The following is a 23,345-nucleotide window of genomic DNA, read 5'->3' on the forward strand; positions in this document are numbered from 1 at the left end:
TTATTTTTGCAAATGGCTTGTCATTAAATTCATTGTCACCACATTTTAGGAAGAAATGTCTGAATTACAAATTTAAATCTTATTTTTTAGGAAAGCATCCAAAAACTTGGTTGTTTATTGACAACTATGTAACAGTTAATATTTTGCAACCACAACTGTAGTAGCTATGAGTTTTTATTATTTCTTTGGAACATTTCTGCAGTGTGGTAACGGTAAAATAAATTGGTAAATATTGATTTCTAAGTGACATTTATAAAGTAGAAATGCAAACTAAGCTGCAAATATATGTAAATCAACATTATAACCTTTAGCAGTACTTGATATGCATAGTTTTTCTTTCTGAAAAGCAGCAGTGATATCTGTATTTTTTTATACATAGAAGTTGCAAGTCTAAACTTTTTCCTTTTTTTGTTGATTTGTTTTGTTTATGACAAAGCTGACATGTTTCTGCTTGTAGGGACACCTTTATCAGGGTGAGACTTTCTCCTGGGGAGTGAGAAATTGTTCAGCTACTTTGTCCCCAGCACTGCAAATGCTGTGCCGTGTTAACAACAGAGGAATGTGTCCCTTTTCCCACTCTTTCAACAAACCATGAAAGATGAGATCCTATCAGTTTCAGTAACATCAAGATCATTTGTGAAACATTCTCAGCTATTAGGAGAAACTGAATCGCAAGGCCATTTATTTATTTTTTGAAGAATGGGGTCTTTCTCAAATATGTAAACAAGTCAATAATGAAAATGGTAAGGTTAAGCACTGATACCATGTAGATGCTGTTGAATTAAGATGCTGAAGGTGCAGTGCTTTCCCTTTGAAAATGAAAGGAATTTCTTGCTTGTATCAGTCTGCATTTTCAGAATCATGTGTTGTTTTATCTCTGTATTTAATAGCAGCAATCATTTTGGATATCTAGATGTGAAGTTGGAGTTGTATTTCTGGATGTTGTTATTTTGCATACTGTGAGCACGTCAACCAGGTTAATACTGAATTGTTTTTTAGAGTTTGTTTCTTGGTATAGTAGACTGCTTTTTCGTGGTATAGTAGACTGCTTTTACAAATTCTGTCTGCTATGGACAAAAAAAGATCATTTCAGATTTTCTTTTGCTTCATGTTATGTTTCAGAATTCTTTGTGATAACAGGATTTCTTTTCTGGAAATTATGTTGTAGAAGATATGTCCTCTGTCCTTTTGCAGGTCAAAGTTTCCAGTGAAGGAAAAGAATCTAATTCCAGCCAGTGCACTTAAATTTTGTTGTTGCTCAGATTTATTGTGTGTTGTAGCAATATAAATATTTTAAATGAACTAGTTATTGTCACATGAAAGTACTGGTTGATTACACTATTGGATTTTATGCCAGAAACCATGATGGTTGAATGGCCGAAGTGTGTGGCAGTATTTGCTGACTCTGACTTTTCAGTATGCTTATGCAATTATTTTCTTCTCTCTCCAGCTGCAAGCACAAAGTGTACTTGGAAAACCTACCAAATACTAGCATAATTATCCCATTTCATAACGAAGGCTGGACTTCACTCTTGCGAACAATACACAGTATTATCAACCGCACTCCAGACAGCCTGATAGCAGAGGTCATACTTGTGGATGACTTCAGCGACAGAGGTAAGGGCCACCTGGTTTTGTTTTAACTTGGAATTTATAATGCAGCGTGGTCCATGTAGAAACTAAAGGGAAGCAAAAAGTGAGGAGATTGTACCTGCTGGACTGCTTGCCTTGAAGTACTGTTTGGTCGTTAGCTGGAATTGAACGTGTAGAAGTGGCTTTTGTTTTACTGTGCATGAGTATGGAAATTCATGTCAAAGTGAAGAGTCTCTGTGAATGGCACACTGACCTTTATTAATATAGTATTTTGAATATATTACTATTGAAATACTGCAATTTTAGTGCTTAAACATAGAATGATTTGGGTTGGAAGAGACCTCTGAAGATCTTCTAGCTTAACTCACCTCCAGTGAGCAGGGACATCTTCAACTGGATCAGGTTGCTCAGAGCCCCGTCCAACCTGACCTTGAATGTTTCCAGGGATGGGGCATCGACCATCTCTCTGGGCAACCTGCACCAGTGTTTTACCACCCGCATGGTAAAGAACTCGTTCCTTATATCTAGTATAAATCTACCCTTTTTTTAGTTTGAAACCATTACCTGTTGTCCTATCACAACAGGCCCTGCTAAAAAGTTTGTCCCCATCTACATCTTTTCCTTAGGCTTCCCTTTTACTCAGAAAATCTATTATCTTTGGCCATTTTGGATCCAACTCATTAGATTTTGATTGTGGAATATTATTGAGTTAGACAGCTGCATATACTGGTACAAAGTAACAATACAGAGAAACGAGACTCTCTTGAATGGGATGTGAGAAACTGCTTTAGAAGAGTTAATCAAAGTTTACATTATCTATATGTATTAAAATTAAGAAAACTGCAATCACTTCATGACCTTTGCCTTCATTACTTCTTGAATGCAACTCAAGAAATGAAAGTTCTAATTTCCTTAAATGAATTTTGACATTTCTTAGGTAAAATTAATCCATAACAATGGTATGGAACTGAGAAATAATTTTTCTTTCAAATTACTGTACTTGTTTTGGGGCTTCAAGCATGAAGAGCTTTGACGTTTCTTTGGTGTTCGGGGTTTTTTTGGCTGTTTCTGTTGAAACATATGTTGCTGGTTTTTATGTGAGCCTTGTTGCAAGTAAATTGATAGACAGCGAGAGAGGGAATCATGCTCTTTGCTAATGTTTTAGGTAAAACCATTGTCTCAGCAGAGAACTTACAGGACCAGATTTCTGACCTAATATTGTGAGAAGCTCCTGGGTGAATGAGAGGAATGTTAGTAGAGCGCTGCAGTGGAATTGTTTTTGTAAGATTTGTAACTTGCTATTTCAGGGGTTAGAAAGATTAATGCTGCACACATCTATCATACCTTCTCATATCTGCTGGTTTAGTTGCACTATGTCCTTTGATGAACTGCCTCTCTCTCTGTAATGCGATTTTAAGTGGAATTGTAAAGGGAGTACAGTTCTCGCTATTCTATGTTTATAAAATCTAGACCATGGATGAAAGTTTTCAAAACAAGAAGTGTAAAGTAGCACGACAATTTTTCTGCAGGCTAACAATTTCCTAGTAGTAAGCAACTTACAGGGAAGTCTCTAAGTTGGTTTTATGAGGTGTCTGACAAGTAAAAATGCTTCTTCTGCTGAGACCACAGCTATTGAGGCTGTACTTGCTCAATATGGTGATACTGCAGCATTTTTTTTAATGAAGATCATACTGTTGTTAATATACTTTTAAATGTTTTGGAAAGCTTATCTACTTCCCAGGTATGAAAAAAAGAATTAATGCCAGTAAACGAGGAATATTGTAACTTCTGTTGCTCTTCCTTGCATGCCCTAACTTAGATTATTTTGGTTCTGCTGCTGGCTGAAAGTATTTTGGGAGTAATTCCTATAACGCTACAAAAATCTCTCGAAGCCTTTTCATTTCCAGCTATGTAAACCTGTCTGACTTTTCAGTGGAACAGTTTTCAGCAGGAAGAAGTGGTTCATATAGCGTGGGCTTGCTTAACATGTGTGGTTTGAAAAACAGGAAGAAACTTATAAAGAAGAATTGTATGGAGCTGGGCCTAAAACTATTGCAACATTAGGAAGATTTACTTATCTGTGCTTGGTATTATTAAAATAAAGATTAGAAATGCATTTTTGAATGGTTGCCGGTTTTGAACTTGAGCATATTTGGTAGCGTATTTGGTACTGTGTGTTTTCAGATCAAGCACACAAGAAAAATGTACTAGTGTCTCTACTCTGAATTCAGTAACGATTTTCAAGTCAGATGAATCTTTCTGGCGTATTTGAAGTGGGTTTAATTGTTGTATTTGTGATCTTCAAAACCGTGCTTAACTGAACCTATATGATGTTTCCTTGTGTCCTCTTTTCTTTTTTTTATGAAATGGCCACACTTAGTATAGTTGGGTTGTTTTATGTTGAAAAAATGCTGACTGATATCTATCCTTCTCCCCTCCCAGTTCATAAAATAACCATTTCTAAAAAAGAGTGAAGTAAATGCTATGTTTACTGTTATTAGTCCTTCACTTTTTAGTTGCTTTTTCCTTGACTAATGAGAACAGTAAAGCTACGTAAAAGACATTGAAGACAAATTAGGTAAAAAAATAAATATAAGCATATTCAGTTGTCAAAACTGATAGAATCATTGCAAGCAAAGTTTACTGCAGTGTAGAACCAGTACAGTGATTAGGGATAAATCTGTATACTTTTTCTCATTGTATAATTTCTCTGTGAAGCCTCTTATGTCAAATAGCTGACAAATGACTATTACTTTCTTTGGTGAAATCAGTTGTATACTATTTAAGTGATATTATGTATGCTATACTTGTTCTGCAACTTTGCATTATAAAGAGAGTTTTTTACTGGGAACTTAAACATCATTTGTAGATAGTTGAAAGTAAGAACGGAATATTTCAATAGCACTGTTATTTTAAAACTAGTGATTAAATGGCAAATGTTTTTTTCTAGGGTGTTCCACTAATCAAACTTTCCCTTTTTACAGAAGTCTAAGAAGTTGTTATGAAAAGCCAGTCCCCTGTTAGAAACAGAGTAGGTGAGAAAAAGCAGGAACTTGAAAGGGGTGTAAAAGGTGGATAAAAATGCTGCAGCTTTTTGTTTTCTTAACTAATGCAAATATAAATACTGAAATGCACATAAAGAACTCTTGATAACAGATGATGAAAGTGGTTTAGTGCACAGCCAGGTGCCCAGCAGCCTACTGGTTTCTCTGCAAAATTACTCATGTGCCTTCATTTTATTCATATTCTCTTCAGCTTTTGTGATCAAAACCAAAAATGTTAGATAGTTCATACATAATATTCACCATAAATTATGACATTTAGATGGTATAAAAGTGAAAGGACAGCTGCACCTTTTTAAATACCAATATAATGCAGACTAGAGACTTGGTATTAAAAAGAGGTAGGTAAGCAAATGTTATGAAACATGGAAGTGCAATATTTGGTCATGGAAAAATTTAATATAAAGTTACATTAATATAAAAAATTATCTGTGACAATCAGATGGAAATATAGACTTAAATATAGGCAACTAAAGCTGCTAAACATCTTCATTCATATAGCTTTTAGAGAGATTATAAACATAAAAAGGATGGAATGTGAGGGACAAAATTGACTGAACTAGTGGAATTTTTTCCAACTCTATTTCAACAGAAGTAACATTTATTTATATGATTTACATTTGTGTAAACACAAATCGCCAAATGGTGGTGTACTGGTAGGATGAAAGGGAACTGAATCTAGAGTTCATGAGAGTTGTTACACACATAAAAGAAATAAGTTGTCACTTAACAAGCTCCATAAATTAAAAGTTCTACAGAAGAGAGGCAAATATTAGACTTGTATTAATTTGCCTTCGGAAGCTATTGATAAGGGAATTGGCTATGCTGTGTGCTGGCAGACACTTAAATTTAAGAATGTTTTTACTCTTTCCAACTGATTCAGTGGCCAGTTATTCACTATAGATTTCCACTGAATTCTTATAACTCAGTTCTAGGTCCAAGTAATGCCGCTTTTTCCTCAGAAGTTTATTGATATACATACCTTTGCATACTAAGGTATGCAGAATGTTTCTGACTTTGTGATGGATTTGGGGTTGCAAATTATTCCTGTACTCGATTCACGCAAGCCCTGTAATCCAAAGCGCATGTAAATTTAAGACCTTTCAGTTCAATGTCGTCAGCCGTGGTAAATGAACCCCTTCGTGCCAGAGGTACCAACGTACCTCTGTGTCGGGTATCTCTGCAGTGGCTTTGTGTGCAGCTCTGGTATTGTGAGGCTGGTTTCTGGGAAAATGAGCCTTGTGGAAAGTGACTATTTTTCCTAGGAGGGTTTTTTGTGAGTGAGAGGGTTTTGAAAAGGGGTGTGTGCAGGTTTATTTTTGGGGATGGGGTGTTTATTGTTGTCATAGTTTGCTCTGAAGCTACAGTCAGTTGGCAGACAAATCTCTGAAAACATGGCAAGCAGCAGACTGTGGGCAACACTTTTGGGAGGAAAGGACAAAAATGAAAAAGGAAGTAAGTTTTCAGTGGTTCTGTTATGGAACAGCTTGCACGTACAAAAGAATACTAAAAAAATCTAATGTTTTAAAACTTTGGGGGAACACAGACTTACATAATAAATTAGTTAATTCATGTAGGATGCCAACACATGATAGATTTGCCCATCAACCTTTGTTCCTTTTGTGTTTTAGCGACTTCATTAGCATAGTCAGGCCTGTGAACTGTTACTAACACAGCATGTGCCCTTGCATGTAAAATTGACTTACCAAGCATTTTTACATTACCCCAGAATTCTCTAACTGGTACAGCACCTATTATTAGAAAAACTAAGCAGTGTCACAGCCAACAATCAATCCATTAGCAGTAACAATTATGGGCAGTTTTTTAGTTTGCAAAAAAACCTATCAGATTTGGGAATGAAAAAGATTGGAATACTTAGCAGCCAACAGCTTCCGCCAGGACAGAATGAGTTTGTCACTGGCAATGAACTGAAGTGTTTATGACAAATGACAAACTGGGAATTTTTCATTCATGTTGATGACCCAACCCCTTCTCATTTTGTCACCTGTTATGTTCTCCTGTCTCTGTCCCCTTGCTTAGCTCTCTTTTCTGCACCCCTGCTCATTTGAGAGTATGGCACTGTCCCATATCAGATGCCATATGCTTTCTGCCAGATCTCTGAATAGCCCAGATTAATAACGTGCAAGTCAGTTTCCAAAAGTAACCTGTGACTCCTTGCCCAGAGCTCGATTTAGTTGGTCAGTGCATTTCAATGCCACTGATGTGCTTTGTTTTGTGTAAACGTGGAGGAAGATCTGATCTATAACCTAATTGCCCTAGTAGCCTGTCAAACCCTTTTGGCCTTGTAGAGATTGTCTGATTTTTTTAATGTATTTTTTAACTGTAGTTCTGTAAATTATATTAGTGATATACAATAATGGCAGGGTAAGGGAGTTTGTGCTAAAAGCAAAGCAGATCTATCAGAGTATCAGATTGCACAACTTCCCACTCAAGAAATATGTGCTATGTGTTGCATGAAGATGAAATTCCCTGTGTTTTGCTTGCAGACAGCTACTTTATGTAACATGTCACTTATGATTCCAATTTATGAGTGTTTGGCTTCAGATCACGGCTGAATATAACTTTTCTGATGAAAGTGAAGGTTATATTGTATGAATACGTTGTCATAAGAAACCTCTGCTATAGACAGCAATTCCCTGATTCTCTGGTGAAAGCTCACTTCTCCAAAAATTGCCATTGTTGTCAAAGTAGACAACATTTTAAAAAGACAATTGGAAGACGATGTTGTAATATTTTGAAAGACAACCTCTACTAAGTAAAATGTTTTCAAGTCTGTCCATTTTCTTAAGTTTAGGATCCTGGTTTTCAAGATCATATACAATTACTCAATGACTTTTGAGGTGAGCTCTTGAAAGTTATGCAAGTTATTTGTTTTTCTTAAATATGATTAATTCTCCATCTAAAGATGGAGACTATACTGGGGATTATACTTTTGAACTGGAGTGTCTGCCCATCCCTGATTACTAACCACCCTTCTCATAAAAAAGTTGTGTGCCTGTGGGGATTGGGGCACCAACCAGAGCACTCCCAACAGCATCTGTACTGAATGCATCCACAGGAGTACGTGGACACAGCTCCTGCCCGGAGACACAGCAGGACGAGGAATGGGGCATTATGAGCTGTTAATGGGAGGTGTCTGGGATGGCCTTCTGGTGCTGTGTATGGCCAAAGTGGCTGCAGCCAGGAAAGTGTTCTATGACATGCCTTTCCTTTGAATAGAAAGGGTATAACTAAAAAGCATTCGGTAGGAACAGAAGTCAGAACCTGGACAAGACGTGTTGGAAGTGGAAGAGGAGCCCTGGCTGCCCTCAGTGGAGTAGTGTGGAGGCAACAGTGGTGGCAAGTGGAGAGGCTGAGGACCATGGTTGCTCTTGATGGCTAGTTAACAGCTGCCTCACTGTCTATGGCTTCTCAGAAAGCTGAGAAACAAGCTTTTATAAATACAGAAAAATAATTCTGTGCAAGTGATCTTATGGCAATATTTTGTGACAAATTGCTGGACTTGCATTTGAAGTGAGGGAGTTTGTTTTTGTTGTTTCATAGTTCTCCATGCAGTGGTGATACGGGACATGGAGCATATGAGCCATTGCTTATGTGATTAGAATACCCCTTTGTGGCAGAAAGGAAGAAAAACAGTGGATGGAGAAAAGCAGAAGCATCCCTGCTGGTACAAGTGTTACTATACTAAAACCAGGGGTTCCAGGTGAAGTTAGGAGTGTCCCACTGCTGTTGTGTAAGGTTAATGAGCTGGAGAGAAGTGCTGTGCTTACAAGACTGGACTGATTTTGGAACTGATGCTAGCTTGACCATCTCTCTGATATTATGTTGTGCAGCATAAGTATCTATCATAGGAGAGCTGTGCTGATGCAACTTTCTGCTACCTAGATAAGATATCCCATGGTTGGAAGTTTATGCAACAGGAAAAACTTCAGAAATCGCCTGCTGTACGGTAGGATAGACTGTAACAAGTGTTGGGAGTTAAAAAGGAATGGGCTAAAGGTGCATAGAAATCTGTCACCTTGACTGAGTACAAAACTGAAATAATTTAGTTGAAAATTTAAGGCTGATTGTGTTTTAGCTTTACAGATGAAAACAATTTGTTTAGTGCTGTAGTACGTGTTCATCAATATTTACACTAGTGCACTTAAGTCAAGCTGACTTCAATACACAGCAGTCCTCCAGAGAGCACTAGTCATTTGGTACAGGCTAGAGAGATCCGCTTCATTGTGGAACAACTGAGAAAGAAAATAAAACTAAGCGGTGAACACTGAATTTGAAGCATGCTTGCTATAATAGAAGGCATGAGAAGCTGCATTATCTTTTTCATCAGTATATTTTTTGTATCACATTGGTAAGAACTTTGAGGCATGACCAATGCTATTCTTATACCAAAACCAAAATCCGAGTGTGGTTTTATAACTTCCTAAAGCAAGCTGCTGGGTATTGGTAATAGAAAGAAATGTCAGGTAATTGGAGAATAAGTGCTAATAAGAGTCCTTGGGTAAGGCTTAGTACTTGATTTAGTTCTGAAATATTTGAAATGGTCATTTTCTTTTAACTAAGAACAGCCTGTGAGTGTCTGTTTGGAACTGAAATGAAAACAGCGATTAAAGAAGCATATACTTTTGCAAATGGAATTTTATTATTCCTCCCCTCTCTCCTTCCTAGGTTCACTGAAAATACAGCTCTGCCAGAAAAATTTCTGGTGAAAAGCATTGTTGTATCAGTAGGAAGTGGTTCACTGCAGTGAGTTTCCCATCAGCCAAAAGTGCTAGGCCGGATCTTGCCATCTTTTAAAGTAACTGGAGCCTGGGGAACCTGGAAGTGACTTGCAAGGAGCAATCTGGGCCTGCGATGCAAAATGGGCCTTCTGGGAAGGATTAAGTGTGCAGACTTCTCCCGCCACACAAGAGCGTGCTCGGTTTTTACCATTCTTGTCTCCTTGAAGTGTCTGTCCTTGTCTGTATGTCATAGACAGAAGGGAGACTGCCAGGAACAAGAGGCAATACTGTATCTGTTAGACCAGCCCAGTTTTTGCCTCTTAACCTGGGAAGGATTAATGAGCAGTCATAAGGCTGTTTAGTGACCCTGTTAATTACGGTATTATTCTTGCAGTAGGCACAATACCTAAAAGAGGACTTGCAAGTGAATCGGTGTCATCCGAAAGTCATCCCAAATATTAGATGGTGACATTCTAGGTGTCTGAAAGCTGTAAACCTGAGAGTGCTAACACTCTTATCTCAAAAAGTCTTGTCAAGTAATGTGTGCTCTCATTAACCGCGGTGTTGGCAGGTATTTGCAGTACTAGACCTAACTCACATAGACATTGTGTTTAAGAAGGGAAGTGTGAATCCACATACCTATTAGGTTTATAGTTATACCTGAGAGACATAGCCTTACCAGCTGGGACACCTATTGCTGCAGACAAGTAATTATAAAAAGGTAAAGATAAATGTTTTCTACTCCCTAAAGGATTTGTGGTGGCCTCATCTCTGCTTAATGGAACATCCAGGAACCCAGAGTAATCCCAGCAACTTCAGCTGGACCCTATCAGTGGATAGGGTAAGCAAACCTTTACAGGAGCAGGGTGTCATGCAGCAAAATTTTCAAGTAATGTTGACCCTAATGTTAGCATATACTGCTTCATGTGTACTACATCAGAAAAATTTCAAGACTGACCCTCATATAGGGTTAAAAGGTCTCTTTATCCGAAGCTGATAAAACAACACACCACTATATTTAAAAGAAGATATTTTTAAAAAAAGAAAGGTAAAAGGCCAAATAGAAAATGAAACTAATTAAATTTCAAGATGTCTATATTGACTAAAGATCTGACTCAACACAGGATTTACATGTTTATACTTGGGGTACTGAGCTATAAAATGTCGATTTCATTTCCTCTATAATGTACTCACACAAATGTTATTTGAATTTTATTACACTTGGACTTGCTTCTTGTCAAAAGAAAGTACTGTCAGTGTAACAAGTACAATTTAAAAGATCTGAGTTGGAATAAACCAAGTTGAACCCGTAGTACTAAGTCTTCTGTTGTTCACTGTCCATTCTCAATTTTGATTATTTAATTTTGATTTCTGTTATGGGCTTTTTATTCTCAAATTACAGAGTACAGGCTTTTGCCTTCAGCTCCTTGATGTGCCCTGCAATAGCAGTTTCATTACTGAAAGCATTCTGACTTGACAGAATGGCTTTACCAATGGGAAAAGAAAGGGTTGCCCTGAGGTTGAGAAGAGTTCAGCTCAGAAGAATAATGATCATCTTGAAGGCATCTGCAGCCCATCTCAAAATGCTTTTCGTTTGCTGGAGCGGAAGAATATTGTCATATTGTGAGAAAGGGGGATGTGGGAAGAATTTCAAATAATTGAAATCATACACTTCACCCAAATGGAATTGATTGGGAATGTGGCTGCTGTGGGGGAGAAAGTTAGGAGTCCCCCCACATCACAATGCTGTCTGCGCTTGGGCGACTCAGATACAACTCAGCTGTAAAAATGAAAACTCCAGTCATGCAATACTAATATGAAAACAAATTTTTACTTTTCGTATAGTTCCTTGAATTGGTTATGATAGATAAGCAATTTCACTTTTGAGTACTTGTGGAGTCAGAATACGAAAGTTGTGTTTCTACAAGCTCTGTATTGGTCGATCTTTGTTGGCTTGCCTACCCCATGAAATGCTTGCTCGGTGTGCATCATGCTGGTGGCTTCCCTTCCTGGTGTGAACGTGCAAAGAATTTTAAGATCAAAAGAAGGTGGTAGCAGTGGGCAGCCTGTACTTAACAAGGTTGTGTCAACTTCTAAAAATATTTATCCCATACTTGTATGGAATGTCATTCATGAGATATCATCTGCTGAAACAGATTCTGAAATAAATCACTAGATGCATTCTGAGTAATCTTTAAATTCTAGAAGTGTGTTTATTCATGTAGTAAGTTAAATACATTATAGTTTTTTGGGTGGTGCTTTTTTGCATTTTCTACTACGCATCTCAGCTTTTAGTTACATTTGTTTAAGGTTAAATTGAATTATGGCTGAAATTAAATTATCTTTAAAATTCTTCATGTGGCATACTCAAATTTAATCTCAGAAATAGGAAAGAAAATTTCTAAATTTCTAAACCTTGAGTAATCATTCGTTTCCACATTGGTTTTTCTCTCAAACATCAGCTGTTTACTTTCCACTCGAAAAAGGGTTGTTATATTGCAGTGATACATTAAACAACTTGACCAGAGACTTGAACAGTTAGTCCATGGTTACCTTCTTCAGCTATTGTAATTAATGAACTATGGAAAAAATTCACATTAGTAGCTGAAAAATTGGAACAGATATAGTCTTTGCACGTTTCCCAACATTCCTTCCTCTCTTTTAGTGTTAGAAGTGTCAAGAAAATTCTTTGGATTTTTTAAATTTTTTTTTTAATGTCAAAGTTGATGCTATGAATTAGGTCATCTTAGGAATCTTAGGCATTTAGCAATTCTTAGCTAGTACTCCAAATGTATTACTTCCTCAACTTCAGTGAGCAGTGTAATGGAGATGTTAATTAACATTTACATCTTTGGATGATACGTCTCCTGAATAAAGTATTCAGCATGAAGAACTGCTACCCCATGTTATCTGACTACAGGTTAAGTCCATTTCTTTGTACCTCTTGCAAACAGTCCATCTAAACCGACTAAATTTTCTTTTCTGGGTGGTTCTTTAACTAGGTGTCAGGAGTGCATGCCTGAGACCTTATATTGTATTATTTTTCATGAGATAATCAGTGAGGTTTTGTCCTAGTACAGACATAAAGGGTTCTTGCCAAACATTGTTATTTAGAAACTTTCTTTTAGTTTAAAATTGAAATTTATTCATTATATTTTTCATACCTAAGTGTTGTTTCAGTGTTATCCTTACTTTAAATAACTCATTATCTCCTCATTTTATGCAGAAAGGGCTAGCAGCTTTCAGTTTTCAAAGTTAAATGCAGTTTAATAAGATGGGACAATCTTTTGAATTAACATCCTAGTAGTCTTTCCGAAGATGGTAGTTTGTTACAGAATTGTCTTAACTACAACATTTGAATTCACCTAAGCAGGCTTTAAAAATATCTTTCTCCTTTCCTGGATGCAGAATTTCAAACAGGCAAATAATCACCAGCCAAACTAGTAACATCCTTAAAGAACAGGCAGTAGCATCGTGCACGCCATGAATTAAGATTCATGCATCTTATAGAAAATAACTTCCCAAAACCTTTTACATGATTTTACTGTATTATAAATGTTTAGTGGTTTGTTTTGTGTGTATTTTCTTTCTTTTTTTCCCTATTTGCAAATCATGGGCAAGCCTGAGATATACTATCATTATTCCAAATATGTTACCAGTAGTATAAATGAGCTGTTATTTTCCTGTACGTTCACTGACACCATAGTTGACATACAGGTAAGAAGTAAAGGTGGGTAGTACAAGGAAAACTGTGAGATGAGCAAAGCAGGAAAATATGAGTGTCACTTGTAAAAGAATTTTAAACCCAGAGTTCTGATAGTAAAACACTGTGTATTGGCCCTTACAGTCAGATACTGGGTGTAGATAGTAGCTTCTAATAATTTCTCTGCAAGATGGCTGGGAGAATGTTCATTTAGTTGCTAACTATATGCATTTTTTTCCAAACTAAATGCTGGTATCTTTTCTAGGACTGCTTCTTATAGGTAGGATTCCTAGTGAGTGTTTAATTTTCAAATCTTAGCACGACCTAGAGAAAGAAATATCCTGTAATGAGTTTAGCAAATGACTGCCCTCAAAGCTTTATATGTGAGGAACAAAGGTTTGTCCTGTCCTATTCATTTGGTAACCCTGACAAAATCAGAAATGTTTAAAGAACTGTAATAGCTGTTATGACCTTCCTTCAGACACAGAGTAAAACAGAAAATAATTTCACTTTCCATTAAAGCTCTGGTATATTTTATCTCTGTCAAAACAAACAAATGAAAAAAGCCTACAGAATACTTTCTATGAGTATTAAAAGACCTGCAATTCATTTGTATTCATTTAATCTCGATGCTTTTCTGTTGAGATAACACAATACATAATTTGACAGCATTTGTTTCTGATGATTCTTTCCTGGCTAATGGCAAGCAGTTCTACCATCATCTGTATTTATTTAATTTATTTATCCTGCATAAATGAAGGCCCTGTTGCCAAAAGTAGCTATTTTGTTTAGTGTTGTATGTGTTTATGCAGATTTTTATTTTGTGCAGTCAAAAATCGAAAGTGTACTTATGCGTGTTTGTTCATTGCTCTGTGCTTCTTGGATGTCTCACAGGAGGCAATAATGACGTATGGAATTGTCTAGTTACAAATCGTCTTGTACAAAAGTAAAATTATAATTTTGATTAGCTTGAAAAGGAATATTTTGTTGCTCTCAGAAGTCACTATCCAGAAATTTCAGTCAACTTTGGGGGCTTTTCTGTATGTGCTGTTTTCCCAAATTGAGTTCGTGCATCTTTCAGGCAGATGGGCAATTTTATGAAGTTTATAAAGGGCTGAATGCTTTAATGGATCTGTCAAGCATGGTTTCTTTTTTAAAAGTTACTGATTTGCAAACAAAACATTAATAACTTGTATCTAGCAATTATAAAGGATTTATTTTAGTAGGACTTGGTCAAATCAGGCTTTCCAAATTAGAGTAAGTTCTGCATATAGCAGAAGATTTTGGTGAAGAAGGGAGTGCCAGAAGCAAGACTGTGTACCTGCCATGAGCCTTTGAGCATTCCACTCTGCCTTGCCAAATCAGAGATATCAAGTATTTTTACCTGGGATGGTGATTTTTTTTTCTTTATATCCGGTTGTATGCTTATGCATTCTGAGAGTACATGCTTCGTTTTTTTCAGCTTTGCAGGGCTGCTGCATAACTCCACTGAGACACAGCACACAGAGGCAAACAAATCTGTTGATTTCATTTACGGTCAGTGACTTAGCAACCTTTGTTCACCTGGTGTATGAACTCCCATAACTGCCCTCACCATGCACAAATTCAAGAAATAAGCATTAGGACAAATGCTTCAAACCTGAAATAAAGCTAATAATGAAAATAAAATGCATACATCTAACAAAATAAAAGAAAGAAAATAAATGTCAAAAACATTTCTGAAAAGCTAGTGTATAATATAACGCTTGTTTGAAGGTAGTATCTCCAGTCTATCGATATTATTTTGTTCCATAATGTAATGCTGGCTGGAGAGGTGACCAGACTGCCCAGGCTTGAGAGAGGCCAGACTCTTGCAGTGTTCTGGCAAAGCAGAGTGCACTACACAATATGGAAAATCCTAACTGCTTAGAACAGGTAGTTGTTAGAGATTTCGCTTTTATGTGGTGGAGAAAACACTTGTCATCACGCCTGTATAACACACTGCAAATATGTGCATGGCATTCAGGGATGCAGATTTCCAGTCTCTGCTGATTTCTGGTTTTGGAAGCTTGAGTGGATGTTGCTGTTGTCAGATGAGGAGGGGGGGGGGGGGGGTGTATACAGTGGGGGGTGTTTTACTTTGTTCTGTTTTTTTAAGCTATTTAAGCCAATTTCTTTTACTGCTAGGTCAGGATACTTTTCCACAGTATTTTCTAGCTCTGAAAAAATTATCATAGGGAAGGTATAATATTAATTTGGAGGCAAAATGTTGATTCTTTACTAGGGACCTAATAATCTTTAATAGGTAGAAATCGCTCACCAAATCTGGAAGAGGATATCTGGCTAATGTCTCTCTTTCCTCTTTGTTTGAAGGGCAACACACTTAATTTAGAAAAGAAAGTTGATGCTCTTTGTAAAGATGCTGTTTGTGCATAGCTATCGAAACAGCAAACTTGTTGCTTTAGATTTAGCAGGATAGACATGAGTTTGCTGTCTTACTCCATTTCTCCCTCCTTTAATCACAGAAGAGACCCAAATTAATTGTCCTTAGAAGTTTGCAGGTGTGGAAGTCTTTGAAGAGAGCCTCATGGATTTTTCTGGTGTCCTCTGGCTATACTGAGTAAAGTGGTTGCCTGTTCAGTCCAGTATTTTATTGTAAGAAATGTAGGATTTGATACTTTTCAGGATTTCTAAATGTTCTGATCAACTAACTATCATTACTTGTAGGGAATACAGCATGTACAGTGGCTGGGTGAGAAGAGTGGGGAACCTTTCCAGGAATAGTATCTACTTGGTAATGTTAACGGCCAAAAGACCATCAAAGTTTCCTTTCTGTTAAAAATGAATTTATGTATATGTTCTATTTTTAAAAGCCGTGCAATACATAATCCTTCAGATTGAAAATCAGTATTGATGGAGAAGGCAAGTTAAAGGAGAGTTAGTAAGGCGTAACATTTCTACCTTTTACTGGTGTATATGTGTAGCAGTTGTTTCTGCTGCAGCTCCACAGAGTAGCTGTGAGCAACTTCCCTTTGCCTTTTGCAGCACTTTCTGTATGTGCAATATAGTATTTCTAGTCAAAAAGGAAAGACATTCACAGTTAAGACAATTTTGCAAATATTCTAACTTCATAAAGTTTCTTATTAAAGATATATTATGGAGTTCTAATCAAAATGATGGTGCTTTAAAATACGTTTCAAGTACAACTGGTTCATGTAGATGAGAATTGAATAAATTACTCAAGGGTCTTAGTCCCACTGTCTGTTCCGTAAAGTAGATCCAGATGTGTAGAAAGAAAGAGATATTATGTGCAAACATATGTAAGTCAGTATTGTATCATAACATATTGAAGTCCATATCCTCGAGTACCGCAGAGTATTTTGGAACAGATGTTAGTCCTGTTCTTCTTTGAGTGGTTTACCTATTGCATTTTTTAACTGAAGAAAGAAATGGTAGGTTATGCTAATGAATGGAAAAATTAAAATAATCAAAACTTATTTTTGAGTCTAAAACTATTGCTGTCCTTGAATGTATTTGAAAACAATAATTGGAGTACTTGCTTCTTATCTGCAAATCTCGTTCTTCTATTTTGTTTTTCTATTAGCAGTGTGATAGTAATTATAGGAAATAGATTTTGTTCTACAAACTGTACCAATACATGAACACAGCATTGAAGGGTACTACAGGACAAATTAATATATGTGGATCTAGTCAAAGTGTTATTAACAGACCTTAAATATCCTTTTTTTTATATACTCCCCGTTTTCTTTATTTTGAAGAAAGCTGAATATGCTCTTAACCAGTGAGTGACAATCTGAATGCCAGCTGTGAATGTAGGAGCATGAAAAGTGAAATAGATTGACAGTGCCAAGTTGCCTGGAGCCCTCTACGTTTTTGCATGTGTACTCCTGTAGTACAGGTCATTAAATTTAGAAGGTAATTGATGATTATTGCTTTTGAACTGAATGGATTATTTCTGTGGAATCTTGTAAGTGTTGCTAGTTGACGTAATTTTAACTGAATTTAGAGCTTCAGCAAGAGCTGAGCTAATTTTTTCTTCATCTTTTTCATCCCCTCCCCCTTTTTTTGTTTGAATTATTTAAAGTGTTATCTATTTCCATTTTGTTTCCTTCTTGGAGTGGGCAACTTATGCTGTAGCTGCCAAATGTTATATAGTTTTAAATGCTATAAATGGATTATGAATGACAATAAAATAACTGTAGTTGTAAAAAGGCAATAAAAAGCAAGTTGCCATTATTTCAGTGGGATACTTTGCAATCCCTTCGAAGAGATGTGAAATTTTGTAAACTGTGTGCAAATATCAAATAGTAAACTGTTCTAGCCCATTTGTTGGTCATGGTGTCAGGTCACTTGGGCTCCGCTGTGCTGTAGTGGTCTCTCTTTACCATATTTGGGTACTTTCAGAATTCACATAAAGCCCAGTAGAGTGGGTAGGCTTGTCCATGTATCAATTATGTTGACTGAAAAAAAAAAAATCTGTGATGAAATAGTTTCTGTCTTGTGTAGGGTATCTAAGCTTGGACATACTGGGTTGAAATTTAGCAACCTGTTTTAGGTCAGAAAAAAATCCAACCGGTTGCGCACAAGAACTATAACCCACAAAGAAAAGAAGAAACCCCACAACACACACCCTCCAAAAAAAACCAAAACCAAACAAAAGCAGCAAACTTGGGACTGCATGCTGTATTTTGAAATCTTTGAAAAAATGTGGCATAGTCGTTTTGTTTTCAGTCTGTTTTGCAATCAGTTTTCCTTTAGGCAGATGATGTTTTATTTCAGTTGCCTATTAACTGGGCCCACAGGACAGTCACCTTCTATTCCAATGTACTGGCTGCCCCACGGTCTCTCTTGTGATGTGAAAATGGTAACTCCCTTGGCGCTCCTGCATTACACACGCAGCAGCGTGAGCTGTGGGGCAAGTCGGGGTGCAGTGATCTAACTGCATACTAGTCTGTAGCAAATAAATTTTAACTCTAAATTCCTGATTTTTTTTTTTTTTTTTTAACCACCAGTCTAATGTCTTCTGCTAGTATAAGTCAAGTTACAGAGGCATAGGTGGTTTTTTTGGTAACATGTCCTTGCAGAGTGTTTCTGTAAAGTCACTTAAATACGTATGTCGCCTTGTCATGAAAAGGTGAATACGGATGAGGCAGCAGAACCCTGCAAACAACCTTACACCAACTCATGCATGCAACAGATGAATAGTGGAGGAGAAACAGAAACTGTCGCTCTGTTTTCTGTCTTTGTTCCTCTTCTTCAGGCTGTGCTCTTTAGCATCACTGGAAGCAGATTTTCCCGCTGCTTTTAGATTTTTGTCAAAAAAAGAGAGTCCCTGAAGCCCCTTCACAGCAATGAAATGGACTACAAAACCCCAGGAAACCTGACCCAGGAAACCTGAATGATTCCAGCTTTCAGTAGCTGAGGGGGAAGAATAGGGATGGTGTTGAAGTCATTCTTGCAAAAATGTGTGTCGAAAGGGATCTTGATCAGTCCAACCTGAAGGGAGCTGAGGGACAAGAATGAGAATCTCTTTTGCAGGAAATGCGGAAGGGGATCGTAGCAAAAAGGGATGACTGGCAAAAAAAACTCAAGTCAGATCAGAAACGTAGTTCTGACACAGTTATTTTAAACTTTGAGACGCATTTGCCTTTTTAGTTTTATCTTTCTGCATAAGGTTGCATTTTAAGATGAATCAGCAGTATTTCTATTAATTTCTCAGTGTTAATCAGGTATCAATCAGATATCTAAAAGCCAGTTTCCATTTGCTGTAAAGGTAAAAGCAGATTTTCTGATGATATTTATACACAAATACAATATATAACTGTGGTTCTTCCTGTCTGCTTTAGATAGCTGTACAGAGCTTTGGAAATACAAGGTTATGCTAGTGTTGCTGACTAGTATGTGATATATAAATCTTGTTGGTTCATTATGTATCTCTAACGTATTTGTGAGTGTAGATGTTTATATTTACATCTAATACTTAAATAATTCCAGTCTAATACATTTACTATTCCCGATCAGAGGCATATTTAAAAAAAAAAACCTAGTCCAGAACTATGAGCAATTTTGGTTGTTTGACAGTAACCTGCTCATTTATTTAATGGACTGTTTTATTCAAAGCCATGTTGTGGAAAGCATTATATAATGCTTTCTAAATCATTCAAAGAGTATCTTGCTCTAAAAAGATTCCTACTGAATGTTCAAATACAACTTTGTGGATAGCTGCCAAATATATGTATATGTTACTGTAACAGTTGCTTTTTAGAAGTGTTACACAGGAAAACCAGTAATATTAGATTTATGGAAATTGTTCTTGAATTCAATTACTCTTTTATTGGTTTGTCAATGTATAAAATAAGAAAGATGTTTAGTGTGTATGTTTTTTGAAAGAATAAGTTATTCTAGACTTACCAAAATGAGCATGCCTCTTCTGTGGCATGCTAATTCTCTCCTATAAATTAGTTACAGAAATGCACTGTGTAAAGAAGCACATTAAGGCTTTTATGAGCAACACGCTTGCTTTAACCCGGCTTCATAAGAAATATTACTGAAAAATGCTGAAATGGGCATTTTGTATTTTCTTCTATATTTAAATAGAACTAAGTTGCTTCAGGATAGAGGTCAATATCCTTGACCAGGAGCTGACAGCTGCCTCCCCGTGTCGTGTGAAAGCGACGGCTGGCTGGCTGGCACCCAGACCTGGCCAAGCACGGTGAATGTGGAGGGAAATGGATTAACGTGACTGATAATAACGACCTGCAAATCTGATTTTTCTTCTTTGCATAAGACTCAAAGTGCAGGGGCTAATTATAATACTTAGATTAAGTCATGAGAAATCAAAGAGATGCAGAACGGCTCATTTCTGGGTCTCTGATGAAGCAGCTCTGGAATGATATAAAATGCCATTCTTTGCTGGTTTTCTCCACGGCTTTAGGGGACTAGTGATTGTCAAGGAGAATTGAAGTAGTGTGATTGATGTGATAAGGTAAAAAGTCAGTGATGTAAACTTTGTCCCAGAAGGCATGTTGTTGCTTGGTATATCACCTGTTTTACAAGGAAAGGCTTAGAGTAGATTGATTATGTATGAGGAAGAGTAAGATAGAAGAATTAGCCAGGAGAGTATAGTATTCATCTAGACAGTTTCCTTTTAAAATTGAACCAAAAAAATCTATGCAAGTGATGATAATGAAAAGCAAATAACCTTAGGGTGAAACATGAGTGAGAAATTTATTGTGTGGAAAAAAGAAATAATAATCTGTATTTGTATTCATTGCAACAGGAACGTGTGTTTCCAACTACCCGTGCATCTATCTAATGCTTGTCCCTGATGTGTTGGGCAACTTTGTAGGGCACACTATGGGATATGGTGGCATCTAGAGAGTTTGAAGAAGCATTAAGATGGTATTGTTCATTTCATGTTGTGTATCTTTGTAATGAAAATTACCATTTTAATTTAAATTTCATCATTCATATGAATTATATCCTGTGGATATACAGAATTGTCTAATGCAGCATCATGATTTTCGTCTTTTGAGTTTGTAGTGCTAGGTGGCTGTCTTCCAAGATTGATTGGGCGGGCGGGGAGGGGACCAAAACCAAAAAACAAAACCCAAAAATGAAAAACTTTGTATTTATAGAAAAAATTAGGGAGTAATACGTCTTATTGATTCTTGTGTTGATTATATTATTTCTGCCTGTTTATGTCAGTGGGACTTCTGTTACATAAAGCTGTTTAATTTTACCCTGAAAGCTGGTAAGTAATGGGTACTTTTGATAAATTGTACTTCCCCTCTGATCAGTAGAACTAAGCACTGTGACTTGCTTTTTTAGGAGAGATAAGAAGAATTTGAGTGTGAATAGAACCTTCATACTCAAGAGTTGAGCAAAAATGAAAGTACAAGACAAAATTAAAAAAAAATTAAGGGGAAACATTTGAATGTCTCTTGGACATTTCAAGTCATCGTGTTTCTGTTGAGCAACCTGATATAAAAAACTTCTCTTTAACTGGAGCATGTTTTAGAGGGAGAGAGGATTTTTTTACCTTAATCCTATTTTCAGCTTTTTAAATTGTTTTTTAAATGTCTTGAATTTCTTTTCTTGATATTGGACATCTGTGAGCTTATTTAACTCTGAAGTCTTTCTGGTGTGCCTGGTATTCCGCTATCATGCAGTAAATTTGCTTTGCTAGTGTCATAATCTAATTTTATTTTTGTCTCTTTCCAATCATTTTTCAACAGGGACACCAACATAATCTCATCTAATTGAGCAAAGTGAACTTAGCCTCCTTAAAATTCCTGTTGCTTTGTATAATGGTCTCTTACCAGGGAAAGCATCTCATTGACTACTTAGCATTGCAGCTGGCTAGAGGTACTTCTGGGCAAACCCGGCAGATAAGATTACACTTTTGAGAAGCTTCATGACAAATGGGTATCGCTGTTGTAGGTATCCAGCGATATTCCACAGGCACAGAACACCTTATGTTAACATCTTATTGTTAACATAAAGAGCAAGGAAGAAAGAGATTCGCTATGGGAACGTTCTCAGGTGGGCCACAAGATTTGCATACATTTATGCATGTTTTGTGTTTTAAACTTCTACCCAGTTCCCCGGCGCTCTGATTGGATTTCTTGCCTTGCCAGCAGATTATCGCACAGCAATTGGAAACATTCAGTTTGTGCTGCCTCAAAGCACATGTTAATGACTCCAACGTTTGAACAGTAAGACAAATGTTTGTTGGCTGTGAGCTGCAATGAAAACTGGATGCGTGTAAAGTGCAGCGTACTTTAGTGGCACAACACAAACAATGAATAATAAGGAAAATTTAAATTGTTTTTGCACAATTTGTTGGAGAAGGTTAGTGTCTTCCCCTTATGCGTATGTTTTATTACTCTCAGTTACCCATCGTTTTGGGAATATGGCTATTACTTGAATGACCACGTATTTCTCCCTTCCTTTTGTTTTAATGGCCACTGCATTTTTAGCTTCTGTTCTAACCTCAGTTCTGTTGAGGCTGCATAGTTTAAGAAAATTTTTTTTGGGGGGGGGGGTGCGCCTCAGGTAGGTCACTACAGGAACTACGGCAGGGCATACATTTTTCTTAAGGCTGCATTTAGTAGAATGAGACTTCTAGAACTGACATTTTCCCTGCAGTTTACAATACCTTGAGTGTGGCTATACTGCTGTTACAGCAACTTATGTAAGTATCATGTATTGGAAAAAAAGTTAACAGTATAAATGCTTTTATACTAATAAAACTGAAGTGAAGCGATCTTCTAAAGGGGGTTCCTTAACTGTTTAATGCAGGATAAACACTGAGGTGAATCATGTCAAGCTTGTTGAACTTACATTGAAGTGGAAGGTCAGCAGCTATGTAGATCAAGTTGTTTCCATAATTTAGCTGACTTTATTGGCATTATATTAATGTTTTGTAATTTCAGATTATGTCTAGCCTCAGCATAAAAGTCACGTTTGAAAAGAATTTGATAAATCATTAAAATAGTAGATTATGACTGAAGGGTTAAAATGGTGAGATCACTTTGGTCATAGAACTGTAGCTGAGAACTGAAATTGGTGTTAATAGAATAAATTATTCAATTGTCAGTTAAATTTTTCCATAAAGTAAACGTTACAATGGGTGACACTTCAGGATATTTGTGAATGCACTAATATAGCAGCATAGCATAAATTATGTTAGAGTAAGTAAATGAGGGGACTCTCACTTGGTGCACTTGATCTGTAATCCCAGTTATCACTGTCTTAACTTTTCCTCACTCATTAAGGAAATCTATTTATCTCTGCTTGGGTTTTCTCTGAAAAGCTGTGCATTGCAGGAAGAATGTAAAATGGGGATGGTGGAGGTGGGCAGGAAGGAGTTCTCTGTGATGGGAAGAAGGGAATCAATTACTCCAGTGCTGTCCTCTTTGCTAATGCCTCAGCAAGGGCTTTGCCACAGGTTCTGCTCGCTTCTGCCCTCCTTGCTGGCACTCCCTCAATTTGCTTTCTTGATGTTGAGAGACAGCTTGGTCTGGGACTGTCTTGTGATGTGATGGACTCTAGCACTTTTTTAGTAGCAGGCACAAATTGCTCCCAGGGTGACAATAAATTATTTGGGTGTTTTCAGTGTTCCTAATCGCTGCTTTTATAGCCTTTCTGCGGGGTTGTCAGGTGGGATTTAAGCTGACTGTAGGTCATGACTGAGGCAAGAACAGATAATAAAAAAGTAAAGGACAAAAAGGCATAGCAAAT

At 36.9% G+C, this 23,345-nt stretch overlaps 1 protein-coding gene across 6 annotated transcripts in view; it reads left to right on the forward strand.

Annotated features, from left to right (window-relative positions):
* Positions 1–23,345, forward strand: part of GALNTL6 (polypeptide N-acetylgalactosaminyltransferase like 6) — a 635,741-nt gene that overhangs the window by 345,139 nt on the left and 267,257 nt on the right. For all 6 annotated transcript variants that reach the window (XM_075421728.1, XM_075421729.1, XM_075421730.1 and 3 more), the window contains one exon: positions 1,451–1,617. In XM_075421728.1, the coding sequence (XP_075277843.1) occupies positions 1,451–1,617 (167 nt within the window). The remainder of the gene's footprint in view (positions 1–1,450; positions 1,618–23,345) is intronic.

The sequence above is a fragment of the Opisthocomus hoazin genome, chromosome 5 (genome assembly GCF_030867145.1).
Source record: "Opisthocomus hoazin isolate bOpiHoa1 chromosome 5, bOpiHoa1.hap1, whole genome shotgun sequence".
NCBI classification, from domain to species: domain Eukaryota; kingdom Metazoa; phylum Chordata; class Aves; order Opisthocomiformes; family Opisthocomidae; genus Opisthocomus; species Opisthocomus hoazin.